General features: G+C 48.3%; 1 protein-coding gene across 1 annotated transcript in view; it reads right to left on the bottom strand.

Moving 5' to 3' along the window:
- fbn2a (fibrillin 2a) overlaps nt 1-25,887 on the bottom strand; it is a 222,242-nt gene that overhangs the window by 115,986 nt on the left and 80,369 nt on the right. Inside the window, exons 11-19 of the mRNA XM_071351419.1 lie at nt 25,554-25,697; nt 22,688-22,807; nt 19,470-19,595; nt 18,722-18,844; nt 17,762-17,884; nt 16,828-16,980; nt 14,217-14,270; nt 13,982-14,107; nt 8,565-8,690 (exon numbers count right to left, since the gene is read on the bottom strand). Of these exons, the coding sequence (XP_071207520.1) occupies nt 8,565-8,690; nt 13,982-14,107; nt 14,217-14,270; nt 16,828-16,980; nt 17,762-17,884; nt 18,722-18,844; nt 19,470-19,595; nt 22,688-22,807; nt 25,554-25,697 (1,095 nt within the window). The remainder of the gene's footprint in view (nt 1-8,564; nt 8,691-13,981; nt 14,108-14,216; nt 14,271-16,827; nt 16,981-17,761; nt 17,885-18,721; nt 18,845-19,469; nt 19,596-22,687; nt 22,808-25,553; nt 25,698-25,887) is intronic.

Below are 25,887 nucleotides of genomic sequence, written 5' to 3'. Positions count from 1 at the left end.
TGGCAGTGCACTCCATGGAGGGTTGTATTGGTTTTTATTGGCACCGTAAGGTGCGCCTCCCAAATGGCCCCCTATTCTTTACATGGGCCCTGGTCAAAAGTAGTGCACTATATAGGGAATAGGGTGGTATTTGCGAGGCAGGGAAGGGCTTAGTCACAAACCGTAGTCTTAGCCCCTTGGGGTTCTTATGGACAGAACTGGGTTCAAATACTATTTGAAATAATTTCAAATACCTTATCTGGGCTTGATTGCTTGCTATTGCTCGTTATCGCTCAGAACAATGTTCTTGGCCATAACCAGTCATGCTTCGAGACGGGTCACTCAACCGAGACTGCTCTCCTCTGTGTCACAGAAGCTCTCTACACTGCCAAAGCTGACTCTCTGTCCTCCTTTCTCATCCTCCTAGATCTGTCCACTGCCTTTGACACCATGAACCATCAGTTCCTCCTCTCCACCCTCTCAGGGCTGAGCGTCTAAGGCTCTGCACACTCTTGGATTGCATCCTACTTGGCAGGCCACTCCTATCAGGTGACTTGGAGAGAATCTGTGTCTGCACCACATGCTCTCATTACTGGTGTCGCTCAGGGCTCGCTTCTAGGCCCTCTTCCCCTTTCTCTATACACCAAGTCACTCGGCTCGTTTATATCATCACATGGTCTCTCCTATCATTGCTTAGCAGATCTGTGTCCTCTGACTTTTCTCCTTCCCCTCTTCTGACATCCAGGTGGCGACACGCATCTCTGCGTGCCTGGCAGATCTCATAGTGGTCCGTTCTGCCAACTCTGGTCTCTTGGCTCTCCCGCAGTCAGCTCCCGCTCAGCTCAGTCAAAGCTCTTCTCTGTCCTGGCACCAGTTTCCCCCTGAAGCTAGGACAGCAGAGTCCCTGCCCATCTTTTGAAAAACATCTGAAACCCTACCTCTTCAAAGAGTATCTTAACTAATCCCACAGTTCACCACTTACCCTTTCATGAACTTACACTCATACTTGACCCCCCCCCACCCCCCACTTACTATGACTGTGATATGTGGTTGTCCAACCTAGCTATCTTAAAATGAATGCAACAACTGTAAGTCACTCTGGATACGAGTGTCTGCTAAATTACTAAAATGTAAAATGTTTTGAGCTTGCCTGACGCAATGGAACCACTAGAATAATCGCAAAAGTGCAAACGCCTGGCCTCCCGAGTGGCGGAGTGGCCTGTGCCACTAGAGATCCTGGTTCGAGTCCAGGCTCTGTCACAGCCGGCCGCGACTGGGAGACCCATGGGGCGGCGTATAATTGGCCCAGCATCGTCCTGGTTAGGGGAGGGTTTGGCCGGCAGGGATGTTCTTGTCCCATCACGCACTAGCGATTACTGTGGCGGGCCGGGCACAGTGCACGCTGACACGGTTGCCAGGTGTACGGTGTTTCCTCTGACACATTGGTGCGGCTGGCTTCAGGGTTAAGTGGGCATTGTGTCCAGAAGCAGTGCGGCTTGGCTGGGTTGTGTTTCGGAGAACGCACGACTCTCAACCTTCGCCTCTCCCGAGTCCGTACGGGAGTTGCAGCGATGGGACAAGACTGCAACTACCAATTGGATACCACGAAATTGGGGAGAAAAAGGGAAACACATTTATTTTCTCCTAAAAACGGGCAAACATTTAGGATTCCAGGCACACATTTAGGATTCCAGGCAGGTTAAAGAAAAGGCTAAAAGTATTTGAAAGATTTCAAATAGTTTTTTAACTCATGTCTGATTATGGTGGTTTAGTAGCATGGTTACAGGGGGGACAGGGGTTGGAAGGTGGTTTAGGAGGTGGTTTAGGAGCATGGTTACAGGGGGACAGGGGTTGGAAGGTGGCTTAGGAGCATGGTTACAGGGGGGACAGGGGTTGGAAGGTGGTTTAGGAGCATGGTTACAGGGGGACAGGGGTTGGAGGTGGTTTAGTAGCATGGTTACAGGGGGGACAGGGGTTGGAAGGTGGTTTAGGTGCATGGTTACAGGGGGGACAGGGGTTGGATGGTGGCTTAGGAGCAGGGTTACCAGGGGTCAGGGGTTGGAAGGTGGTTTAGGAGCATGGTTACCAGGGGGACAGGGGTTGGAAGGCGGCTTAGGAGCATGGTTACAGGGGGACAGGGGTTGGAAGGTGGCTTAGGAGCATGGTTACAGGGGGGGACAGGGGTTGGACGGTGGTTTAGTAGCATGGTTACAGGGGGACAGGGGTTGGAAGGTGGTTTAGGAGCATGGTTACAGGGGGACAGGGGTTGGAAGGTGGCTTAGGAGCATGGTTACAGGGGGGGACAGGGGTTGGAAGGTGGTTTAGGAGCATGGTTACCAGGGGTCAGGGGTTGGAAGGTGGTTTAGGAGCATGGTTACCAGGGGTCAGGGGTTGGAAGGTGGCTTAGGAGCATGGTTACAGGGGGGGACAGGGGTTGGATGGTGGCTTAGGAGCATGGTTACAGGGGGACAGGGGTTGGAAGGTGGTTTAGGAGCATGGTTACAGGGGGACAGGGGTTGGAAGGTGGCTTAGGAGCATGGTTACCAGGGGTCAGAATGTGGTTTAGGAGCATGGTTACCAGGGGGACAGGGGTTGGAAGGTGGCTTAGGAGCATGGTTACAGGGGGACAGGGGTTGGAAGGTGGTTTAGGAGCATGGTTACAGGGGGACAGGGGTTGGAAGGTGGTTTAGGAGCATGGTTACAGGCGGACAGGGGTTGGAAGGTGGCTTAGGAGCATGGTTACAGGGGGACAGGGGTTGGAAGGTGGCTTAGGAGCATGGTTACAGGGGGACAGGGGTTGGAAGGTGGTTTAGGAGCATGGTTACAGGCGGACAGGGGTTGGAAGGTGGCTTAGGAGCATGGTTACAGGGGGACAGGGGTTGGAAGGTGGCTTAGGAGCATGGTTACAGGCGGACAGGGGTTGGAAGGTGGCTTAGGAGCATGGTTACAGGGGGACAGGGGTTGGAAGGTGGTTTAGGAGCATGGTTACAGGCGGACAGGGGTTGGAAGGTGGCTTAGGAGCATGGTTACAGGCGGACAGGGGTTGGATGGTGGCTTAGGAGCATGGTTACCAGGGGTCATGGGTTGGAAGGTGGTTTAGGAGCATGGTTACAGGGGGACAGGGGTTGGAAGGTGGTTTAGGAGCATGGTTACAGGGGGACAGGGGTTGGAAGGTGGTTTAGTAGCATGGTTACCAGGGGTCAGGGGTTGGAAGGTGGTTTAGGAGCATGGTTACAGGGGGACAGGGGTTGGAAGGTGGTTTAGGAGCATGGTTACAGGGGGACAGGGGTTGGAAGGTGGTTTAGGAGCATGGTTACAGGGGGACAGGGGTTGGAAGGTGGTTTAGGTGCATGGTTACAGGGGGACAGGGGTTGGAAGGTGGTTTAGGTGCATGGTTACCAGGGGTCAGGAGTTGGATGGTGGCTTAGGAGCATGGTTACCAGGGGTCAGGGGTTGGAAGGTGGTTTAGGAGCATGGTTACAGGGGGACAGGGGTTGGAAGGTGGTTTAGGAGCATGGTTACAGGGGGACAGGGGTTGGAAGGTGGTTTAGGAGCATGGTTACAGGGGGGACAGGGGTTGGAAGGTGGTTTAGGAGCATGGTTACAGGGGGACAGGGGTTGGAAGGTGGTTTAGGAGCATGGTTACAGGGGGACAGGGGTTGGAAGGTGGTTTAGGAGCATGGTTACAGGGGGACAGGGGTTGGAAGGTGGTTTAGGAGCATGGTTACAGGGAGACAGGGGTTGGAAGGTGGTTTAGGTGCATGGTTACAGGGGGACAGGGGTTGACAGGTGGTTTAGGAGCATGGTTACAGGGGGACAGGGGTTGGATGGTGGCTTAGGAGCATGGTTACCAGGGGTCAGGGGTTGGAAGGTGGTTTAGGAGCATGGTTACCAGGGGGACAGGGGTTGGAAGGTGGCTTAGTAGCATGGTTACAGGGGGACAGGGGTTGGAAGGTGGTTTAGGTGCATGGTTACAGGGGGACAAGGGTTGGAAGGTGGTTTAGGTGCATGGTTACCAGGGGTCAGGAGTTGGATGGTGGCTTAGGAGCATGGTTACCAGGGGTCAGGGTTTGGAAGGTGGTTTAGGAGCATGGTTACAGGGGGACAGCGGTTGGAAGGTGGTTTAGGTGCATGGTTACAGGGGGACAGGGGTTGGAAGGTGGTTTAAGAGCATGGTTACCAGGGGTCAGGAGTTGGATGGTGGCTTAGGAGCATGGTTACCAGGGGTCAGTAGTTGGAAGGTGGTTTAGGTGCATGGTTACCAGGGGTCAGGAGTTGGATGGTGGCTTAGGAGCATGGTTACCAGGGGTCAGGGGTTGGAAGGTGGTTTAGGTGCATGGTTACCAGGGGTCAGGAGTTGGATGGTGGCTTAGGAGCATGGTTACAGGGGTCAGGGGTTGGATGGTGGCTTAGGAGCATGGTTACAGGGGGACAGGGGTTTGAAGGTGGTTAAGGAGCATGGTTACAGGGGGACAGGGGTTGGAAGGTGGTTTAGGAGCATGGTTACAGGGGGGGACAGGGGTTGGAAGGTGGTTTAGGAGCATGGTTACAGGGGTCAGGGGTTGGATGGTGGCTTAGGAGCATGGTTACAGGGGGACAGGGGTTGGAAGGTGGTTAAGGAGCATGGTTACAGGGGGACAGGGGTTGGAAGGTGGTTTAGGAGCATGGTTACAGGGGGGGACAGGGGTTGGAAGGTGGTTTAGGAGCATGGTTACAGGGGGGACAGGGGTTGGAAGGTGGTTTAGGAGCATGGTTACAGGGGGAAAGGGGTTGGATGGTGGCTTAGGAGCATGGTTACCAGGGGTCAGGGGTTGGAAGGTGGTTTAGGAGCATGGTTACAGGGGGAAAGGGGTTGGAAGGTGGTTTAGGAGCATGGTTACAGGGGGACAGGGGTTGGAAGGTGGTTTAGGAGCATGGTTACAGGGGGGGACAGGGGTTGGAAGGTGGTTTAGGAGCATGGTTACAGGGGACAGGGGTTGGATGGTGGATTAGGAGCATGGTTACAGGGGGACAGGGGTTGGAAGTTGGTTTAGGAGCATGGTTACAGGGGGACAGGGGTTGGAAGGTGGTTTAGGAGCATGGTTACAGGGGGACAGGGGTTGGAAGGTGGTTTAGGTGCATGGTTACAGGGGGACAGGGGTTGGAAGGTGGTTTAGGAGCATGGTTACAGGGGGACAGGGGTTGGAAGGTGGTTTAGGTGCATGGTTACAGGGGGACAGGAGTTGGATGGTGGCTTAGGAGCATGGTTACCAGGGGTCAGGGGTTGGAAGGTGGTTTAGGAGCATGGTTACCAGGGGACAGGGGTTGGAAGGTGGCTTAGGAGCATGGTTACAGGGGGACAGGGGTTGGAAGGTGGTTTAGGTGCATGGTTACAGGGGGACAGGGGTTGGAAGGTGGTTTAGGTGCATGGTTACCAGGGGGACAGGGGTTGGAAGGTGGTTTAGGAGCATGGTTACAGGGGGACAGGGGTTGGAAGGTGGTTTAGGTGCATGGTTACCAGGGGGACAGGGGTTGGAAGGTGGTTTAGGTGCATGGTTACAGGGGGACAGGGGTTGGAAGGTGGTTTAGGAGCATGGTTACAGGGGGACAGGGGTTGGAAGGTGGTTTAGGTGCATGGTTACCAGGGGGACAGGGGTTGGAAGGTGGCTTAGGAGCATGGTTACAGGGGGAAAGGGGTTGGAAGGTGGTTTAGGTGCATGGTTACAGGGGGACAGGGGTTGGAAGGTGGTTTAGGTGCATGGTTACCAGGGGTCAGGAGTTGGATGGTGGCTTAGGAGCATGGTTACAGGGGGACAGGGGTTGGAAGGTGGTTTAGGAGCATGGTTACCAGGGGTCAGGGGTTGGAAGGTGGTTTAGGAGCATGGTTACCAGGGGTCAGGAGTTGGATGGTGGCTTAGGAGCATGGTTACCAGGGGTCAGGGGTTGGATGGTGGCTTAGGAGCATGGTTACAGGGGGACAGGGGTTGGAAGGTGGTTTAGGAGCATGGTTACAGGGGGACAGGGGTTGGAAGGTGGTTTAGGAGCATGGTTACAGGGGGGGACAGGGGTTGGAAGGTGGTTTAGGAGCATGGTTACCAGGGGGACAGGGGTTGGAAGGTGGTTTAGGTGCATGGTTACAGGGGGACAGGGGTTGGAAGGTGGTTTAGGAGCATGGTTACAGGGGGAAAGGGGTTGGAAGGTGGTTAAGGAGCATGGTTACAGGGGGACAGGGGTTGGAAGGTGCTTTAGGAGCATGGTTACAGGGGGACAGGGGTTGGAAGGTGGTTTAGGAGCATGGTTACAGGGGGGACAGGGGTTGGATGGTGGCTTAGGAGCATGGTTACAGGGGGACAGGGGTTGGAAGGTGGTTTAGGAGCATGGTTACAGGGGGACAGGGGTTGGAAGGTGGTGTAGGAGCATGGTTACAGGGGGACAGGGGTTGGAAGGTGGTTTAGGAGCATGGTTACAGGGGGACAGGGGTTGGAAGGTGGTGTAGGAGCATGGTTACAGGGGGACAGGGGTTGGAAGGTGGTTTAGTAGCATGGTTACAGGCGGGACAGCAGTTGGAAGGTGGTTTAGGAGCATGGTTACAGGGGGACAGGGGTTTGAAGGTGGTTTAGTAGCATGGTTACAGGCGGGACAGCAGTTGGAAGGTGGTTTAGGAGCATGGTTACATGGGGACAAGGCTCATTTTAAACCAGAGACGTAGTCTTTCATTTTAAACCAGGGATGTAGTCCATTTTAAACCAGGGACGTAGTCCATTTTAAACCAGGGATGTAGTCCTTCATTTTTAACCAGCGATGTAGTCCTTCATTTTAAACCAGGGATGTAGTCATTTGGCACAACAAAGAAGAAAAGGCCCTGAAACCAATGAGAGGTGACGTTCATTCTCGCCTGCCTGAAATGAAAGGTACTATCTGAAGCGGAAACACTATCCAATAGAAACCTTTGTTTTCTGTTGCAAAACATGACCCAGGTGTTACCATTTCATAAGATTGAGGAAAATGTATAGACCGGGTAAATTCCCTGTGAAAATAAAAGGACATACTCCACATCAGTGTCTACACACAATCAAAACCGCCCCGATTTCTTCCATATGTCCCAGGCATAGTTCAGGTGTGGGGGAGGGGCGGTCATATCTGCACGCGTGTACATATGGAGGAATAACTCATAGAATATATCTGAGAGATATAAGCCTTTAAAAAGACATCTGGTTCAGATATGAACTCAGAATGATTGAAATGCCTATCCTGTACTGGAGAGTCTGTTTCACCCATGTAAAGAAAGGAAAGAAACAGACACTGCTATTGTCCTGAGAAAAAAACTTCACTTGACTTCATCTATCGACTTTTATAACTTTTAAAAGGAAAAATGTAAAAACTCCAGTATAGCAACCACACATTTCATATATAATGTACTAGAGAATGAATGAATAAGTACTGACATTTAACATACAAGATAGGGGACATAATAACCAAGGGTCAATTCAATCAGATCAGCTTTAGCAGACATCCTCATACCTACTATGGCTACTATGGCTACTCTGGCTACTCTGGCTACTATGCTCTGGCTACTATGGTTGCTCTGGCTACTATGGCTGCTCTGGCTACTCTGGCTGCTCTGGCTACTATGGCTGCTCTGGCTACTCTGGCTACTATGGCTACTATGGCTGCTCTGGCTACTATGGCTACTATGGCTACTCTGGCTACTCTGGCTACTCTGGCTACTCTGGCTACTCTGGCTGCTCTGGCTGCTCTGGCTGCTCTGGCTGCTCTGGCTACTATGGCTACTATGGCTACTATGGCTGGGCTACTCTGGCTACTATGGCTACTCTGGCTACTATGGCTACTCTGGCTACTATGGCTACTCTGGCTGCTCTGGCTACTCTGGCTACTCTGGCTACTATGACTACTATGGCTACTATGGCTACTCTGGCTACTCTGGCTACTATGGCTTCTCTGGCTACTATGGCTGCTCTGGCTACTATGGCTATGGCTACTCTGGCTACTATGGCTACTATGCTCTGGCTACTATGGTTGCTCTGGCTACTATGGCTGCTCTGGCTACTCTGGCTGCTCTGGCTACTATGGCTGCTCTGGCTACTATGGCTGCTCTGGCTACTATGGCTACTATGGCTGCTGTGGCTACTATGGCTACTCTGGCTACTCTGGCTACTATGCTCTGGCTACTCTGGCTACTCTGGCTACTATGGCTACTATGGCTGCTCTGGCTACTATGGCTGCTCTGGCTACTATGGCTGCTCTGGCTACTATGGCTGCTCTGGCTACTATGGTTGCTCTGGCTACTATGGTTGCTCTGGCTACTATGGTTGCTCTGGCTACTATGGCTACTCTGGCTACTATGACTACTATGGCTACTATGGCTACTCTGGCTACTATGGCTACTATGGCTTGCCAGGCATTTCTGCTTTTCTCCGACCTCCCATTACACCCCTTGTATGTTTTTCCTACCAGGTGTCCACTTAAAATGGAAGTTCTGTTTGGCATAATATTCACATGGATATTGCCAAAGCAGAAATAAATAACATCAACAACAACAATGAAAATAGTCATCACTTCTCTCATCCCCCCCCCCCCTCTCTTACCTTCGCATGTCTCAGAGTCCGGCCTGAAGAGGTAGCCCTTGGGGCAGGTGCAGCTGTAGCTTCCTGGAATGTTCCGACACAGTCCGTTGTCGCAGAGGAGCCGGTTCACCATGCACTCGTCAATGTCTGGAAGACAACAGGCAAACAGAGAGGATGCCTCACAGTCAACTCAGGACCATTTGTCCATTTGTCAGTGCCTGAGACCATTGGTCAGTGTCTGAGACCACTGGTCAGTGTCTATGAGACCATTGGTCAGTGTCTATGAGACCATTGGTCAGTGTCTGAGACCATTGGTCAGTGTCTATGAGACCATTGGTCAGTGTCTGAGATCATTGGTCAGTGTCTGAGACCACTGGTCAGTGTCTAGGAAACGAATGTAAACATTTTCTGTGTATTTGTCAATTTCTTGAGCAAAAACATTTGTGGTGAATGTGTGTGACATGCATTTATCAGTGTTTGAAACTGACATAGAGCAGACTGCTTAATGGGAGGATTGACTCATTACACCCACATTGAAAACCGGTAATCATAACAATTTCCCTTAATGACTCAAACCACCATTTCATTGCGTGTGGTAGAAAAAGGCCAAGAAAAACAGACTGATATGTTAGTAGTTAGAGCGTTGGGCCAGTAACCGAAAGGTTGCTGGATCGAATCCCCGAGCTGACAAGGTAAAAATCTGTCGTTTTGCCCCTAAACAAGGAAGTTAACTCACTGTTCCCCGGGTGCTGAAGATGTGGATGTGGATTAAGGCAGCCCCCCGCACCTCTCTGATTCAGAGGGGTTGGGTTAAATGTGGAAGACACATTTCAGTTGAATGCATTCAGTTGTACAACTGACTAGGTATCTCCCTTTCTAACAGCCTTTTACATTTCATACTCTCGGCCATACAGGTCAAAATTACGATAGCACCAACCTTTACAACGTGTCAGAATGGAAGTAACATCCCGAACATTGTCTTGGAAGAGCCGGGTAGATCTGTTGGTCCACATAGACCTCCAAGGTGCAAACGCACACACACACATACACTATAAGTATGTGGACACCCCTTCAAATTAGTGGATTCGGCTAATTCAGCCACACCCGTTGTTGACAGGTGTATAAAATCGAGCACACAGCCATGCAATCCCCATAGACAAATATTGGCAGTAGAATGGCCTTACTGAAGAGCTCAGTGACTTTCAGCGTGGCATCGTCATAAGATGCCACCTTTCAGTTCGTCAAATTACTGCCCTGTTGGAGCTGTCCCCGGTCAACTGTAAGTTCTGTTATTGTGAAGTGGAAACGTTTAGGACTAACAACGGCTCAGCCTGCGAAGTGGTAGGCCACACAAGCTCCCAGAACGGGACCGCCGAGTGCTGAAGCACGTAGGGGGTAAAAATCGTCTGTCCTCGGTTGCAACACTCACTACCAAGTTCCAAACTGCCCCTGGAAGCAATTCCAGCACACAAACTGTTTGTTGGGAGCTTCATGAAATGGGTTTCCATGGCCGAGCACACAAGCCTAAGATCACCATGTGCAATGCCAAGCGTCGGCTAGAGTGGTGTAAAGCTCGCAGCTTTGGACTCCGGAGCAGTGGAAACGCGTTCTCTGGAGTGATGAATCACGCTTCACCATCTGGCAGTCTGATGGAAAAATCTGGGTTTGGCGGATGACAGGAGAACGCTACATGCCACAATGCATAGTGTTAACTGTAAAGTTTGGTGGAGGAGGAATAATGGTCTGGGGCTGTTTTTCATGGTTCAGGCCCCTTAGTTCCAGTGAAGGGAAATCTTAACGCTACAGCATACAATGACATTCTAGACGATTCTGTGCTTCCAACATTGTGGCAACAGTTTGGGGAAGGCCCTTTCCTGTTTCAGCATGACAATGCCCCTGTGCACAAAGCGAGGTCCATACAAAAATGGTTTGTCGAGATCAGTGTGGCAGAACTTGACTGGACTGCACAGAGCCCTGACCTCAACCACATCGAACACTTTTGAGATGAATTGGAACGCCAACTGCGAGCCAGGCCTAATCGCTCCAACATCAGTGCCCGACCTCCCTAATGCTCTTGTGGCTGAATGGAAGCAAGTACCCACAGCAATATTCCAACATCTAGTGGAAAGCCTTCCCAGAAGAGTGGAGCAGCAAAGGGGGGAGCAACTCCGTATTAACGCCCGTGATTTTGGAATGAGATGCTCGATGGGCAGGTGTCCAAATACTTTTGGCCATGTAGTGTACTTTTTAAGTGTTAGAATTAGTGTAAACCTGACACCTCTTCATTTAAAAAAATAAAATTCCCTATAAAAGAGCTACTGTGTGTCCAGGCTTTTGTTCCAGCTCTACTCTTCTTATAAACCTGATTCCACTAACTTTGGCCCAGACTGAAGATGATCATGTCTTTCTCAGACTGGTCTGGAATAAAAGCCTACACACCCAATACTTTCCAGGACTTGAAAATCCTACTCTAGAGACTACGGCCATGACTGACAGTCCACCATCCTCAAGTCAATATACAAACTGTAAACGACAACCGTAGACACCAATATTTCCTCCGGTGTCAGGTCGTGAAGATAACCCGATTGAATTTGTTCCCCCTCGATAATGTAGTCTTCACCAGCCCCTATTTGGCTGTACATTTTCCGTTCCCAAAGGGCCCTTTGACTCCCAGGGGTCCCAGTCAACCCCAGAGTCAGACAGAAAGGGAAGTTGAAGAGCTTATAAAGCTGACTATAATTGCCCTTTGGAAATAATATCCTGTCGAACTCTTTCGCCATGCCTATGGAGGGAGGAACAAAGGGGTTACCGGCTACCGAGCTGAAACGACTCCCAGGAATCACAGCGTTCCAGATGGAACCCTATTCCTTATATAGTAGTGCACTACTTTTCGCACACGCCCAGGGAAACGCTCCCAGAATTGATGCGTCCCCATTAGGAGTTTTGAGGAAAATGGTGGTGATATGTCATTTTCTCTTTGCGGCCAAGAGGAGATGGAATATATACTGTATAATGATTAGGGGGAACCTGCGATTCAACGTCTTACTTTGCCAAATGAAAGGTAAAATGGTTATGTCGAATACTGGTATGTATATTGCAGTCTTTCTATCAGGCACTTTTTCAGTGCTGTTAAAGTTACATTGTGAATAAGTCCCCTATTTGAAATAAAGCCACTTTCAAATCACACTTGCTACATACAGTGCATGATTATTTCTGCTTCCATTGGGAGAATTTCATTTTAAGAACTTGTGTGCTTTCAAGTGCAATTTTAGAAAAACAAATTGCTTACGTTTGTGTATTTCTTTTAGTGTACTCCGTTTGGGAGGGTCACAACTCCAGAGTTTACAGTGGCTGTGAGTTTGCAGTGGCTGTGAGTTTATAGTGGCTGTGAGTTTATAGTGGCTGTGAGTTTGCAGTGGCTGTCAGTTTACAGTGGCTATGAGTTTGCAGTGGCTGTGAGTTTGCAGTGACTGAGTTTACAATACCTGAGTTTACAATGACTGAGTTTACAATGACTAAGTTTACAGTGACTGAGTTTACAGTGGCTGTGAGTTTACAGTGACTGAATTTACAGTGACTGAGTTTACAGTGGCTGAGTTTATAGTGTCTGTGAGTTTACAGTGGCTGAAAAGCCCGTTCCAAAACTCAAATCTGGTCCTTTCTGCCTTCTTCCCTCTCTCCTTCCCTCTTTCCCTGTCTCCCTACCTCCGTCCATTGGTCTACAGGTCTTTTGGCAGTGTTCTCTCTTCATGTCTGTCTTTCCCTGGCAGCTACACACCATGATGTCATTTCAATAGAGAAAGGCGATTTGTCTCAGAGGTGAAATGTAGCGCAAATGAATTGGGGGAACGAACAGAGGATATTCTGTACGATTAATAGTGGGGATTCTGGTTCCACCATGTTAAGGGTGAGTCCCAAATGGCACCCTATTCCCTATGGGCCCTGGTCAAAAGTAGTGCAAACTGTGAAGGGAATAGGGAGCCACTTAGGAAGCAGACTAAGTCGGTCTATAATTAACTCTATGTTTTGACTATAGTAGTATAGACAGTAGTCGAAGGGAAACAGGGATCACATTTTCCTCGGCGGCGGGGGAGTTGTAGCACCTGTGTTTCTATCATCACCGCTAGGAAAAACGAGAGGGGAATCAAATGCGGTTTTGTGTGTTTCTCTATGCTTCATTTGAATCCTTGGCGTAAAATCAAGTTGCATCAGCATAGGACATGAGAATAAGTCTGTTTGAATGGGCTACTATTACTGTTAGTGGTGAGTGTGGTAACTAGGAAGACTAGCAAGTTATAGCGCTCCAACCACCAAAAGGCCTGTCAGGCAATCTCTTTCTCTGAGCAATTGTATTAGTATAAAATAATATAATTGTTTTTTTTTGCATACAATATAGCTCAGTATTTGTATGATTTATTTTATACAATCCTTTTTATCAACTGTGCCATTTTGGACCTGACTGTACATCTCAGGAGAGACACCTTTCCCAGAGTTTACTGTTGTGTTGATGTTGGATGGTTGGTTGGTGTCTATGACGTACAAAACAGAGGCTAGCGAAGCTCCTTTCCCAGAGTTTACTGTTGTGTTGATGTTGGATGGTTGGTTGGTGTCTATGACATACAAAACAGAGGCTAGGGAAGCTCCTTTCCCAGAGTTTACTGTTGTGTTGATGTTGGATGGTTGGTTGGTGTCTATGACATACAAAACAGAGGCTAGCGACAACGGGAAAACCACCATGATCATGACTTCAGAACGCTTTCAATTGAATGTTTACACAACATGACCGACGTGACTATTTAGCTGGAAACCAACTGTCAGTCACCATATGACGATGAATATCTTATGGATGGATGGAATGGAAGCCATTTTACCTTACAATTTACATACAAACACTGAGGATGTACCTGGAGAGAGGGACACCATGTGTTGCCTGGAGTGCCTCCCAGACTCAGGTGAATAAAATCAGTTTATAGAGGGGCCTAGGTGAACTACCACATTAGTATGACTCTGCTGAGAGCCGGACAGCCAGTGGCAGAACAGGAAGTAACGGGGGGGGGGGGGCGTAACCTACCAATTGAAAGAGAGACACCACTACACCTGGACAACAAGCTGGATGTCAGTTGGGTAACGGAGGAAGCACTTTGAACTGAGCCTCGCATAGACACAGGCCTAGTTGGCCGATGTGCTCTTCTGACTAAGGAGGCCATCTTTAATACTGAATTATGGGTAATCATATTGGCATAAACAAGATGTCATGACCAGTGATGTAGTGGAGGGTAAATACAGTGGTTTTTTTTAAATTTAATTGAAAGTATATTGAACGTTAATTTGTTGTTATCACTACATCACAGGTCATGACATTTCGTGTCACTGAAGGTCAAGTTACGAGAAAGATAGTGTCATTTTGCAGTGGCAGAAACAGCCTTTCCTCCACTCACCCACACAGGTCTTGCCCGTGTTGTCAGACTCGTAGCCAGTGTTACAGAAGCAGCGGAAACTGCCTCTTAGGTTCTCACACACTCCATTGGGACAGATCTCTGGGTTCAGTGCACACTCATTGATGTCTGGCCAAGGGAGAGACAGAGGGACAGAATAGAGAGGGGTCATTTTAATGTCACACCATACACTGATGAAAACCCCAAAACGTTTCGTAGTATGTGTCGGGCACATTACCTGTTCCATCCACAGAGAAGCCTATTCCACTTCCACACAGAGCCTGGAACTCAGCTGCAAGACCAAACAGAAGTGGTGGTTAACGTTTTAGAGACTGAGATTAAGGTTACTGCTTTAAATACAGGAATAAATAAAAAGTCATGAGACTACAGTAAAGTGTTACCTAAAACAACGCACTGTTGCAACCCAATGCAACAAACAACCTCAATTAACAAGCATCCTTGTGTGTGAGAATGCAACATGTTGTACATACTGTATGTAATGTGAGCTATATTTGATGTTGGAAGCACAACAATAATATATCACCCACACGGCATTGGTCCTCTCAAAGTCACTCTATTAGCTGCATTGGTCCTCTCATATTAGTTGCATTGGTCCTCTCATATTAGTTGCATTGGTCCTCTCAAAGTCATCCTATTAGCTGCATTGGTCCTCTCAAAGTCACCCTATTAGCTGCATTGGTCCTCTCATATTAGCTGCATTGGTCCTCTCAAAGTCATCCTATTAGCTGCATTGGTCCTCTCATACTAGCTGCATTGGTCCTCTCATACTAGCTGCATTGGTCCTCTCAAAGTCACCCTATTAGCTGCATTGGTCCTCTCAAAGTCACCCTAGTAGCTGCATTGGTCCTCTCAAAGTCATCCTATTAGCTGCATTGGTCCTCTCAAAGTCACCCTAGTAGCTGCATTGGTCCTCTCAAAGTCATCCTATTAGTTGCATTGGTCCTCTCAAAGTCATCCTATTAGCTGCATTGGTCCTCTCAAAGTCACCTTATTGGCCAATTGGTCCTCTCAAAGTCACTATATTAGCTGCATTGGTCCTCTCAAAGTCACCATATTAGCTGCATTGGTCCTCTCAAAGTCACTCTATTAGCTGCATGGGTCCTCTCAAAGTCACTCTATTAGCTGCATTGGCCCTCTCAAAGTCACCTTATTGGCCAATTGGTCCTCTCAAAGTCACCATAATAGCTGCATTGGTCCTCTCAAAGTCACCATATTAGCTGCATTGGTCCTCGCAAAGTCACTCTATTAGCCAATTGGTCTTCTCAAAGTCACCCTATTAGCTGCATTGGTCCTCTCAAAGTCACCCTATTAGCTGCATTGGTCCTCTCAAAGTCACCCTATTAGCTGCATTGGTCCTCTCATAGTAGCTGCATTGGTCCTCTCAAAGTCATCCTATTAGCTGCATTGGTCCTCTCATACTAGCTGCATTGGTCCTCTCAAAGTCACCCTATTAGCTGCATTGGTCCTCTCAAAGTCACCCTAGTAGCTGCATTGGTCCTCTCATACTAGCTGCATTGGTCCTCTCAAAGTCACCATATTAGCTGCATTGGTCCTCTCAAAGTCACTATATTAGCTGCATGGGTCCTCTCAAAGTCACTCTATTAGCTGCATTGGCCCTCTCAAAGTCACCTTATTGGCCAATTGGTCCTCTCAAAGTCACCATATTAGCCAATTGGTCCTCTCAAAGTCACCATATTAGCCAATTGGTCCTCTCAAAGTCACCCTATTAGCTGCATTGGTCCTCGCAAAGTCACTCTATTAGCCAATTGGTCTTCTCAAAGTCACCCTATTAGCTGCATTGGTCCTCTCAAAGTCACCCTATTAGCTGCATTGGTCCTCTCAAAGTCACTCTATTAGCTGCATTGGTCCTCTCAAAGTCACCCTATTAGCTGCATTGGTCCTCTCAAAGTCACTTTTTAGGCTGCATTGGTCCTCTCAAAGCCACCTTATTAGCCAATTGGTCCTCTCAAAGTCACTATATTAGCTGCATTGGTCCTCTCAAAGTCACTCTATTAGCTGCATTGGTCCTCTCAAAGTCACCATATTAGCCAATTGGTCCTCTCAAAGTCACCCTATTAACTGCATTGGTCCTCTAAAAGCCACTCTATTAGCTGCATTGGCCTTCTCAAAGTCACCTTATTAGCCAATTGGTCCTCTCAAAGTCACTATATTAGCTGCATTGGTCCTCTCAAAGTCACTATATTAGCTGCATTGGTCCTCTCAAAGTCACCATATTAGCCAATTGGTCCTCTCAAAGTCACTATATTAGCTGCATTGGTCCTCTCAAAGTCACTCTATTAGCTGCATTGGTCCTCTCAAAGTCACCATATTAGCCAATTGGTCCTCTCAAAGTCACCATATTAGCCAATTGGTCCTCTCAAAGTCACCATATTAGCTGCATTGGTCCTCTTAAAGTCACCCTATTAGCTGCATCGGTCCTCTCAAAGTCACCCTATTAGCTGCATTGGTCCTCTCAAAGTCACTCTATTAGCTGCATTGGTCCTCTCAAAGTCACCCTATTAGCTGCATTGGTCCTCTCAAAGTCACTCTATTAGCTGCATTGATCCTCTCAAAGTCACTCTATTAGCTGCATTGGTCCTCTCAAAGTCACTCTATTAGCTGCATTGGTCCTCTCAAAGTCACCCTATTAGCTGCATTCGTCCTCTCAAAGTCACTCTATTAGCCAATTCATTCAGTCATTCCATTGTCTACAAGTGAGTCAGATGGTCTACAAACAGCATCTAAAGACGTTCAGATAAAACAACAGTTTGCAGGATTCCTAGTCTTGATTGATATTCTCTGGACGTGCGTCATCGTGTGTATTGTACCTGAGTTCTTGGCTGGGCAAGACACACAGGGCTCTCCGAAGCCGTAGTCGGTGTTAGCACAGCAGCACTCCGACTTGGTGACGGCTCCCTGCAAGGGACGCACGCACACACCCTTCTTTATGGCGCCGTAGCAGGTGCTGCGCATGTGTGTGTCTGAAGGAAGAAAACACAGAGACACTGTATGTGACAACAAATTAACACAACCGTGCTTTACAGTGAAAACATTGGCGGTGATTGCTGAGGATTTCCGTTTTCCACGATTTTGTCTTTTTTGCTCAAAGCCCATGAGAAGGAATATAGAAATGTATCTATTTGTCAGTGTACTGTAGCCTCTCTCTCTCTCTCTCTCTCTCTCTCTCTCTGTTCTTTGTCATTTCCTGAAGAGTGAGGCGTTATCAATGTCCTGAAATAAGCCCCAGTAGACAGATAATGTGGCTAGTTGTGAATTTCCACTGTTTTCTGACTCCCGGTGAGCCATAAGGTCTGAGTTCCAGATGGCACCCTATTCCCTATATAGTGCACTGCTTTTGACCAGAGCCCTATGAGCCCTGGTCAAAACTAGTGCCGTATGCAGAGAATAGGGACCCATCTGGGACGCAGACGAGGTCTGCAGTAGAGGCGAGATCTGCCAATAAGCTAAATAAGAGCCCATGACTCTCGTTTCAGTCCAAATATGAAACAGCTTGTGGACACAGACATAGTCTCTCTCTGAAGTGGAAGCCGTGTGTGTGTGTGTGTGTGTGTGTGTGTGTGTGTGTGTGTGTGTGTGTGTGTGTGTGTGTGTGTGTGTGTGTGTGTGTGTGTGTGTGTGTGTGTGTGTGTGTGTGTGTGTGTGTGTGTGTGTGTGTGTGTGTGTGTGTGTGTGTGTGTATGTACATGCGCGTACACGTGCGTATCGGTACATTTGTGTTTGTGATCACCCACTACTCCTTACCTACACAGAAGCGTCCATCCGCCCCCACAGCCAGCCCTGCCAGGCACTCACACTTGAAGGAGCCCTCAGTGTTGACACAGCGGCCGTTCATACACATGCCTGGAGTCTGACACTCATCAATATCTACCAGAAAGAGGAGTGAGAGATGGAGAGAGTAAGAGTACGAGAGAAACGGAGAGAGTAAGAGTACGAGAGAGATGGAGAGAGTGAGAGTACGAGAGAGATGGAGAGAGTAAGAGTACGAGAGAGACGGAGAGAGTAAGAGTACGAGAGAGACGGAGAGAGTAAGAGTACGAGAGAGACGGAGAGAGTAAGAGTACGAGAGAGACGGAGACGGAGAGAGAGACGGAGAGAGTAAGAGTATGAGAGAGACGGAGAGAGTAAGAGTACGAGAGAGACGGAGAGAGTGAGAGTACGAGAGAGACGGAGAGAGTGAGAGTACGAGAGAGACGGAGAGAGTAAGAGTATGAGAGAGACGGAGAGAGTAAGAGTACGAGAGAGACGGAGGGAGTACGAGTACGAGAGAGACGGAGAGAGTAAGAGTACGAGAGAGACAGAGAGTAAGAGAGAGAGTTGAAGAGTGTATAGGGAAATGAACAAAGAGAAATGAAGAGACAGGGAGAAACAGAACCAAAGAGAGAAGATATGTGGTTAACAAACAAACACATTATAACTAGGCCTCTGGGGAGAGAGGTAGGTTCAATCTCTTGGTCTGTATCCCAAATGGTACCCCATTCCTCTATACAGTGCACTGCTTTTGACCAGAGCCCTATAGGGTACCATTTGGAATGCACACTTTGTCTGTTCCTGATCCAGACGCATGGCTAGCAGCTGGTGCTGTAGCATCTCAGTTGGAATTCCAAATGGAACACAGATGAAGTTCTGGAATCTATTGGCATAGCTATAAAATATGAGCCCAACCTGCTCTATATTCAATGTCTGCCTAAGTGATCTCTCTACCTGTGCAGTAGCGGCCACTGGAAGCCAGGGTGAAGCCGGGTTTGCACAGACACTTGAAGCTACCGTCCTCGTTGATACACATGCCGTTCAGACACATGTTGGTGCCGGCGCACTCGTCATGGTCTGTGGAGGGCAAAAGGTTAAAGGTCAGGGGAGAATCTGTCATGCTGTTGTTAAAGCCAAACTCACCACGCCCAGACCCGTTAGTTGCCAAGCAGAGGGTCTTGGAATGTGACCCCATGGGGCAAGGCGTGTAGCATGTAGAATGTGATTGATGTGGTGTGTGCATTGGCTTTGTACAGCCACATTCAATGGAGGAAAAACAAGAGCAGCGTTGTTGTGGAGATCGATGGACAGCCATGAGCAAACTAGTAGGTTGTGGTTGGGAGAGAAACACAGAAACTGTATTAATAGGTATTTACGTTCATAATAGTCTATAATTAGTGGCTTGTCTTCAAAAAGGTAATTCATGAGACTATGGGTTTGACTAGGCTTGAATACTTACTGTACATAAAAAAGTGTTAAATCAAATCTGGGGAACAATTAGCTACAATCTCATGAACATTGGAGTACTGATTTACATGAGTGATTAAGGTAACTGATACTATATTAAAATACTTAATCTGGGCTTGATTGATCTTGACTGGCGCAATGGAACCAATAGAGCAGTAACAAAAGTGTAAACCCCGCCCAATCTGGCACTCCAAACAGGCTAAAGCAAACGCAAAAAGCACTTGAAAGATCTTACCGACACAGTTCCTGCCGTCTGGGGTGAGCTGGAAGCCTGCGTTACAGATGCACTGGAAGCTTCCATCCATGTTGAGGCAGCGGCCGTTCTTACACAGAACCCCGTTGTGCAGGCACTCGTCAATGTCTGGTGAGGAAAGCGGTGTTGTATATGTGACTTGCCACCACTACCCCAGAATGCTGTACCAAATCCAATATAAACACCATTACAACAGTATACTACCCCTGCCCCTACCACTACACCGCAGCGCTGTACCAAATCCAATATAACGCCTCTGGCCCTAGACAGTTCCCTCTGGCCCTAGACAGTTCCCTCTGGCCCTAGACAGTTCCCTCTGGCCCTAGAGAGTTCCCTCTGGCCCTAGAGAGTTCCCTCTGGCCCTAGAGAGTTCCCTCTGGCCCTAGAGAGTTCCCTCTGGCCCTAGACAGTTCCCTCTGGCTCTAGACAGTTCCCTCTGGCTCTAGACAGTTCCCTCTGGCCCTAGACAGTTCCCTCTGGCCCTAGACAGTTCCCTCTGGCCCTAGACAGTTCCCTCTGGCCCTAGACAGTTCCCTCTGGCCCTAGACAGTTCCCTCTGGCCCAGACAGTTCCCTCTGGCCCAGACAGTTCCCTCTGGCTCTAGACAGTTCCCTCTGGCCCTAGACAGTTCCCTCTGGCCCTAGACAGTTCCCTCTGGCCCTAGACAGTTCCCTCTGGCCCTAGACAGTTCCCTCTGGCCCTAGACAGTTCCCTCTGACCCTAGACAGTTCCCTCTGAGCCTAGACAGTTCCCTCTGGCCCTAGACAGTTCCCTCTGGCCCTAGACAGTTCCCTCTGGCCCTAGACAGTTCCCTCTGGCCCTAGACAGTTCCCTCTGGCCCTAGACAGTTCCCTCTGGCCCTAGACAGTTCCCTCTGGCTCTAGACAGTTCCCTCTGGCCCTAGACAGTTCCCTCTGGCCCTAGACAGTTCCCTCTGACCCTAGACAGTTCCCTCTGACCCTAGACAGTTCCCTCTGACCCTAGACAGTTCCCTCTGACCCTAGACAGTTCCCTCTGGCTCTAGACAGTTCCCTCTGGCTCTAGACAGTTCCCTCTGGCTCTAGACAGTTCCCTCTGACCCTAGACAGTTCCTTCTGGCCCTAGACAGTTCCCTCTGGCACTAGACAGTTCCCTCTGGCCCTAGAGAGTTCCCTCTGGCCCTAGAGAGTTCCCTCTGGCCCTAGACAGTTCCCTCTGGCTCTAGACAGTTCCCTCTGGCTCTAGACAGTTCCCTCTGACCCTAGACAGTTCCTTCTGGCCCTAGACAGTTCCCTCTGGCACTAGACAGTTCCCTCTGGCCCTAGACAGTTCCCTCTGGCACTAGACAGTTCCCTCTGGCCCTAGACAGTTCCCTCTGGCTCTAGACAGTTCCCTCTGGCTCTAGACAGTTCCCTCTGGCCCTAGACAGTTCCCTCTGGCCCTAGACAGTTCCCTCTGGCCCTAGACAGTTCCCTCTGGCCCTAGACAGTTCCCTCTGGCCCTAGACAGTTCCCTCTGGCCCTAGACAGTTCCCTCTGGCCCTAGACAGTTCCCTCTGGCCCAGACAGTTCCCTCTGGCCCAGACAGTTCCCTCTGGCTCTAGACAGTTCCCTCTGGCCCTAGACAGTTCCCTCTGGCCCTAGACAGTTCCCTCTGGCCCTAGACAGTTCCCTCTGACCCTAGACAGTTCCCTCTGACCCTAGACAGTTCCCTCTGACCCTAGACAGTTCCCTCTGGCTCTAGACAGTTCCCTCTGGCTCTAGACAGTTCCCTCTGGCTCTAGACAGTTCCCTCTGGCCCTAGACAGTTCCTTCTGGCCCTAGACAGTTCCCTCTGGCACTAGACAGTTCCCTCTGGCCCTAGAGAGTTCCCTCTGGCCCTAGACAGTTCCCTCTGGCTCTAGACAGTTCCCTCTGGCTCTAGACAGTTCCCTCTGACCCTAGACAGTTCCTTCTGGCCCTAGACAGTTCCCTCTGGCACTAGACAGTTCCCTCTGGCCCTAGACAGTTCCCTCTGGCTCTAGACAGTTCCCTCTGGCTCTAGACAGTTCCCTCTGGCCCTAGACAGTTCCCTCTGGCCCTAGACAGTTCCCTCTGGCCCTAGACAGTTCCCTCTGGCCCTAGACAGTTCCCTCTGGCCCTAGACAGTTCCCTCTGGCCTAGACAGTTTCCTCTGGCCTAGACAGTTCCCTCTGCCCCTAGACAGTTCCCTCTGCCCCTAGACAGTTCCCTCTGGCCTAGACAGTTCCCTCTGGCCTAGACAGTTCCCTCTGGCCCTAGATGAAAGATGGGCAAGGAAACACAGATAAAAAATATAAAAAATCACTTCCGGGTTAGATTTCCTCAGGTTTTCGCCTGCAGAATCAGTTTTGTTATACTCACAGACAATATTTTGACCGTTTTGGAAACTTTGGAGTGTTTTCTATCCTAATCTGTAAATTATATGCATATTCTACGATCTGGACCTGAGAAATAGTCTGTTTACCTTGGGAACGTTATTTTAAAAAATTAAAAAAATCTGACCCCTAGCGTCAAGAGGCTAATTAGGTCCACTCCACTGTGAAGACAGACTCTCAGACACAGGCCTGGCTGGTTAAGGGTTTATGCCACAGACTCCGAGACACGTCTATGGTGACAGCATTGGTTCAACCTCTTTGAAAAGAATATATACAGAACCAGTCAAAAGTCTGGACACACCTACTCATTCAAGGGTTTTTCTTTATTTTTACTATTTTCTACATTGTAGAATAATAGTGAAGATATCAAAACTATGAAATAACACACAGAATCATGTAGTAACCAAAAAAGTGAGATTCTTCAAAGTAGCCACCCATTCTTCTGTATACCACCCCTACCTTGTCACAACACAACTGATTGGCTCAAACGCATTAAGAACGAAAGACATCCCACAAATTAACCTTTAACAAGGCACACCTGTTAATTGAAATGCATTCCAGGTGACTACCTCATGAAGCTGGTTGAGAGAATGCCAAGAGTGTGCAAAGCTGTCATCAAGGCAAAGGGTGGCTACTTTGAAGAATCTCACTTTTTTTGGTCACTACATGATTCCGTGTGTGTTATTTCATAGTTCTGATGTCTTCACTCTTATTCTACAATATAGAAAATAGTAAAAAAATTAAGAAAAACCCTGGAATGAGTAGGTGTGTCCAAACTTTTGAACTGTACTGTATATATACAGTATGTATGTATAAATAGACTCACCGATGCAGACCTGTTTCCCTGGGATTCTTTGGAACCCTGTGTGGCATTTGCAGTAGAAGGAACCGGCCGTGTTCACACAGTTCCCATTGGGGCAGGGGTCGGAGGAACACTCATCTACATCTATGTATTATCAGACATAGATTTATGTATTATCAGACATAGATTTATTAGAAATACAACCTAGAATCATCACGAGTTCACTTTTAGACAAGCTAGCCAGGAAAGGGTTAAAGTTAACTCATATAAATACACAGTACCTAACAGCCTCAGAAACGACGTTCACGAGATTAGTAATTCGCTCATCTTAGATAATATTAATATATTAGCCATTTCTGAGACTCACTTAGACAGCAGCTTTGATGATACAGTAGAAGGAATACAAAAGATATAACATCTATAGAAAAGACAGGAATGTCTACGGGGGAGGTGTTGCTGTATCTATTCAGAGCCATATTCCTGTAAAGCTCAGAGAGGATCTCATGACAAATGAAGTAGAAGTGCTGTGGTTGCAGGTTCACCTGCCTCATCTGAAGCCTCTTCTTTTAGGGTGCTGCTGTAGGGCACCACATGCTAACAGTCAGTATCTGGAGAATATGTGTGTGATGTTAGATAAGGTCTCTGATGCTAACAGTCAGTATCTGGAGAATATGTGTGTGATGTTAGATAAGGTCTCTGATGCTAACAGTCAGTATCTGGAGAATATGTGTGTGATGTTAGATAAGGTCTCTGATGCTAACAGTCAGTATCTGGAGAATATGTGTGTGATGTTAGATAATGTCTCTGATGCTAACAGTCAGTATCTGGAGAATATGTGTGTGACGTTAGATAATGTCTCTGATGCTAACAGTCAGTATCTGGAGAATATGTGTGTGATGTTAGATAATGTCTCTGATGCTAACAGTCAGTATCTGGAGAATATGTGTGTGATGTTAGATAAGGTCTCTGATGCTAACCGTCAGTATCTGGAGAATATGTGTGTGATGTTAGATAAGGTCTCTGATGCTAACAGAGAAATTTATTTTCTGGGTGACCTGAACATTGACTGGTTATCATCTAGCTGTCCTCTCAAGAGGAAGCTTCTTTTTATTTTATTTTTTAATATCTTGTGTAATAATGTAATATCTTATGTTGTTCTTGTCTATAACTGTTCTGTACTTTGTAATGTATTTGTATGTTTTATGTGGCCCCCAGGAAGAGTAGCTGCTGCATGTGCAGTAGCTAATGGCCTCAAGGAAGAGTAGCTGCTGCATGTACAGTAGTTAATGGCCCCAAGGAAGAGTAGCTGCTGCATGTGCAGTAGCTAATGGACCCCAGGAAGAGTAGCTACTGCATGTACAGTAGCTAATGGCCCCAAGGAAGAGTAGCTGCTGCATGTGCAGTAGCTAATGGCCCCCAGGAAGAGTAGCTGCTGCATGTGCAGTATCTAATGGACCCCAGGAAGAGTAGCTGCTACATGTGCAGTAGCTAATGGCCTCCAGGAAGAGTAGCTGCTGCATGTGCAGTAGTTAATGGACCCCAGGAAGAGTAGCTGCTGCATGTGCAGTAGCTAATGGCCCCCAGGAAGAGTAGCTGCTGCATGTGCAGTAGCTAATGGCCTCCAGGAAGAGTAGCTACTGCATGTGCAGTAACTAATGGCCCCCAGGAAGAGTAGCTGCTGCATGTGCAGTAGCTAATGGCCTCCAGGAAGAGTAGCTACTGCATGTGCAGTAGCTAATGGACCCCAGGAAGAGTAGCTGCTGCATGTGCAGTAGCTAATGGCCTCCAGGAAGAGTAGCTGCTGCATGTACAGTAGCTAATGGCCTCAAGGATGAGTAGCTGCTGCATGTGCAGTAGCTAATGGCCCCAAGGAAGAGTAGCTGCTGCATGTACAGTAGCTAATGGCCTCAAGGAAGAGTAGCTGCTGCATGTACAGTAGCTAATGGCCCCCAGGAAGAGTAGCTGCTGCATGTTCAGTAGCTAATGGCCTCCAGGAAGAGTAGCTGCTGCATGTGCAGTAGCTAATGGCCTCCAGGAAGAGTAGCTGCTGCATGTGCAGTAGCTAATGGCCTCCAGGAAGAGTAGCTGCTGCATGTTCAGTAGCTAATGGCCCCCATGAAGAGTAGCTGCTGCATGTGCAGTAGCTAATGGCCCCCATGAAGAGTAGCTGCTGCATGTTCAGTAGCTAATGGCCCCCATGAAGAGTAGCTGCTGCATGTTCAGTAGCTAATGGCCCCCAGGAAGAGTAGCTGCTGCATGTGCAGTAGCTAATGGCCTCAAGGATGAGTAGCTGCTGCATGTTCAGTAGCTAATGGGGATCCTAATAAACTAAACTAAACATCTGTGGATAGAAAGTGGACCTTCTGAGAGGACATTTGGGAGAAGGGTCGATGGGCCAGTGGTCTTTCTGGGTTTGACTATTAACTCTTGAATACTTGAAATGTGCTGCCACAATGCTTTCTTATTGCTGTACAGTATTGACAGAGCAAACTTTACTTTTTAACAACACACAGTGTTAATGCCCCACAATGTTAACATCGAAACTTTTAAAGTGTACATATGGGATCATCTGAAAAAGTGTTGAAACATTTTAAAAGTGTTAGTCAACCAATCAAGAACACCAGAGTTCCTGGTATCCCAACACTGTGGGCGTTGGAACTAACATTTTAAAAGTGTTAGCCAATCAATCAAGAACACCAGAGTTCCTGGTATCCCAACACTGTGGGCGTTGGAACTAACATTTTAAAAGTGTTAGCCAATCAATCAAGAACACCAGAGTTCCTGGTATCCCAACACTGTGGGTGTTGGATTTTAAAAGTGTTAGCCAATCAATCAAAGACATGTATAAAAACACATTAAAATATATTAATGTATAATTACTATACTGTACCTGCACATTCTTGGCGAGTGTCCAGAGTGTAGCCATTGTTGCACTCGCAGCGGTAGCTAGAGCCCACGAGGATGCAGCGACTGTGCAGACACAGGTTGGGCAGCTGCTTACAGACGTTTATCGTCTGGTTCAGAGTCGCTGTGCCTGTCCAACATACCCCATTGTAGCTCATCACAATGAGTGTGCTTTCCCCTCCATCCATCCCTATACATTCACCCCTCAATCCATCTACAGTGCATTTGGAAAGTATTAAGACCTTGTGACTTTTTCCACATTTTGTTACGTTAAAGCCTTATTCTAAAATGTATTAAAACACATTTTCCCCTTATCAATC

This window comes from Salvelinus alpinus, chromosome 18 (genome assembly GCF_045679555.1).
Source record: "Salvelinus alpinus chromosome 18, SLU_Salpinus.1, whole genome shotgun sequence".
NCBI classification, from domain to species: domain Eukaryota; kingdom Metazoa; phylum Chordata; class Actinopteri; order Salmoniformes; family Salmonidae; genus Salvelinus; species Salvelinus alpinus.
This window is presented reverse-complemented; position numbering and strand designations above follow the sequence as displayed.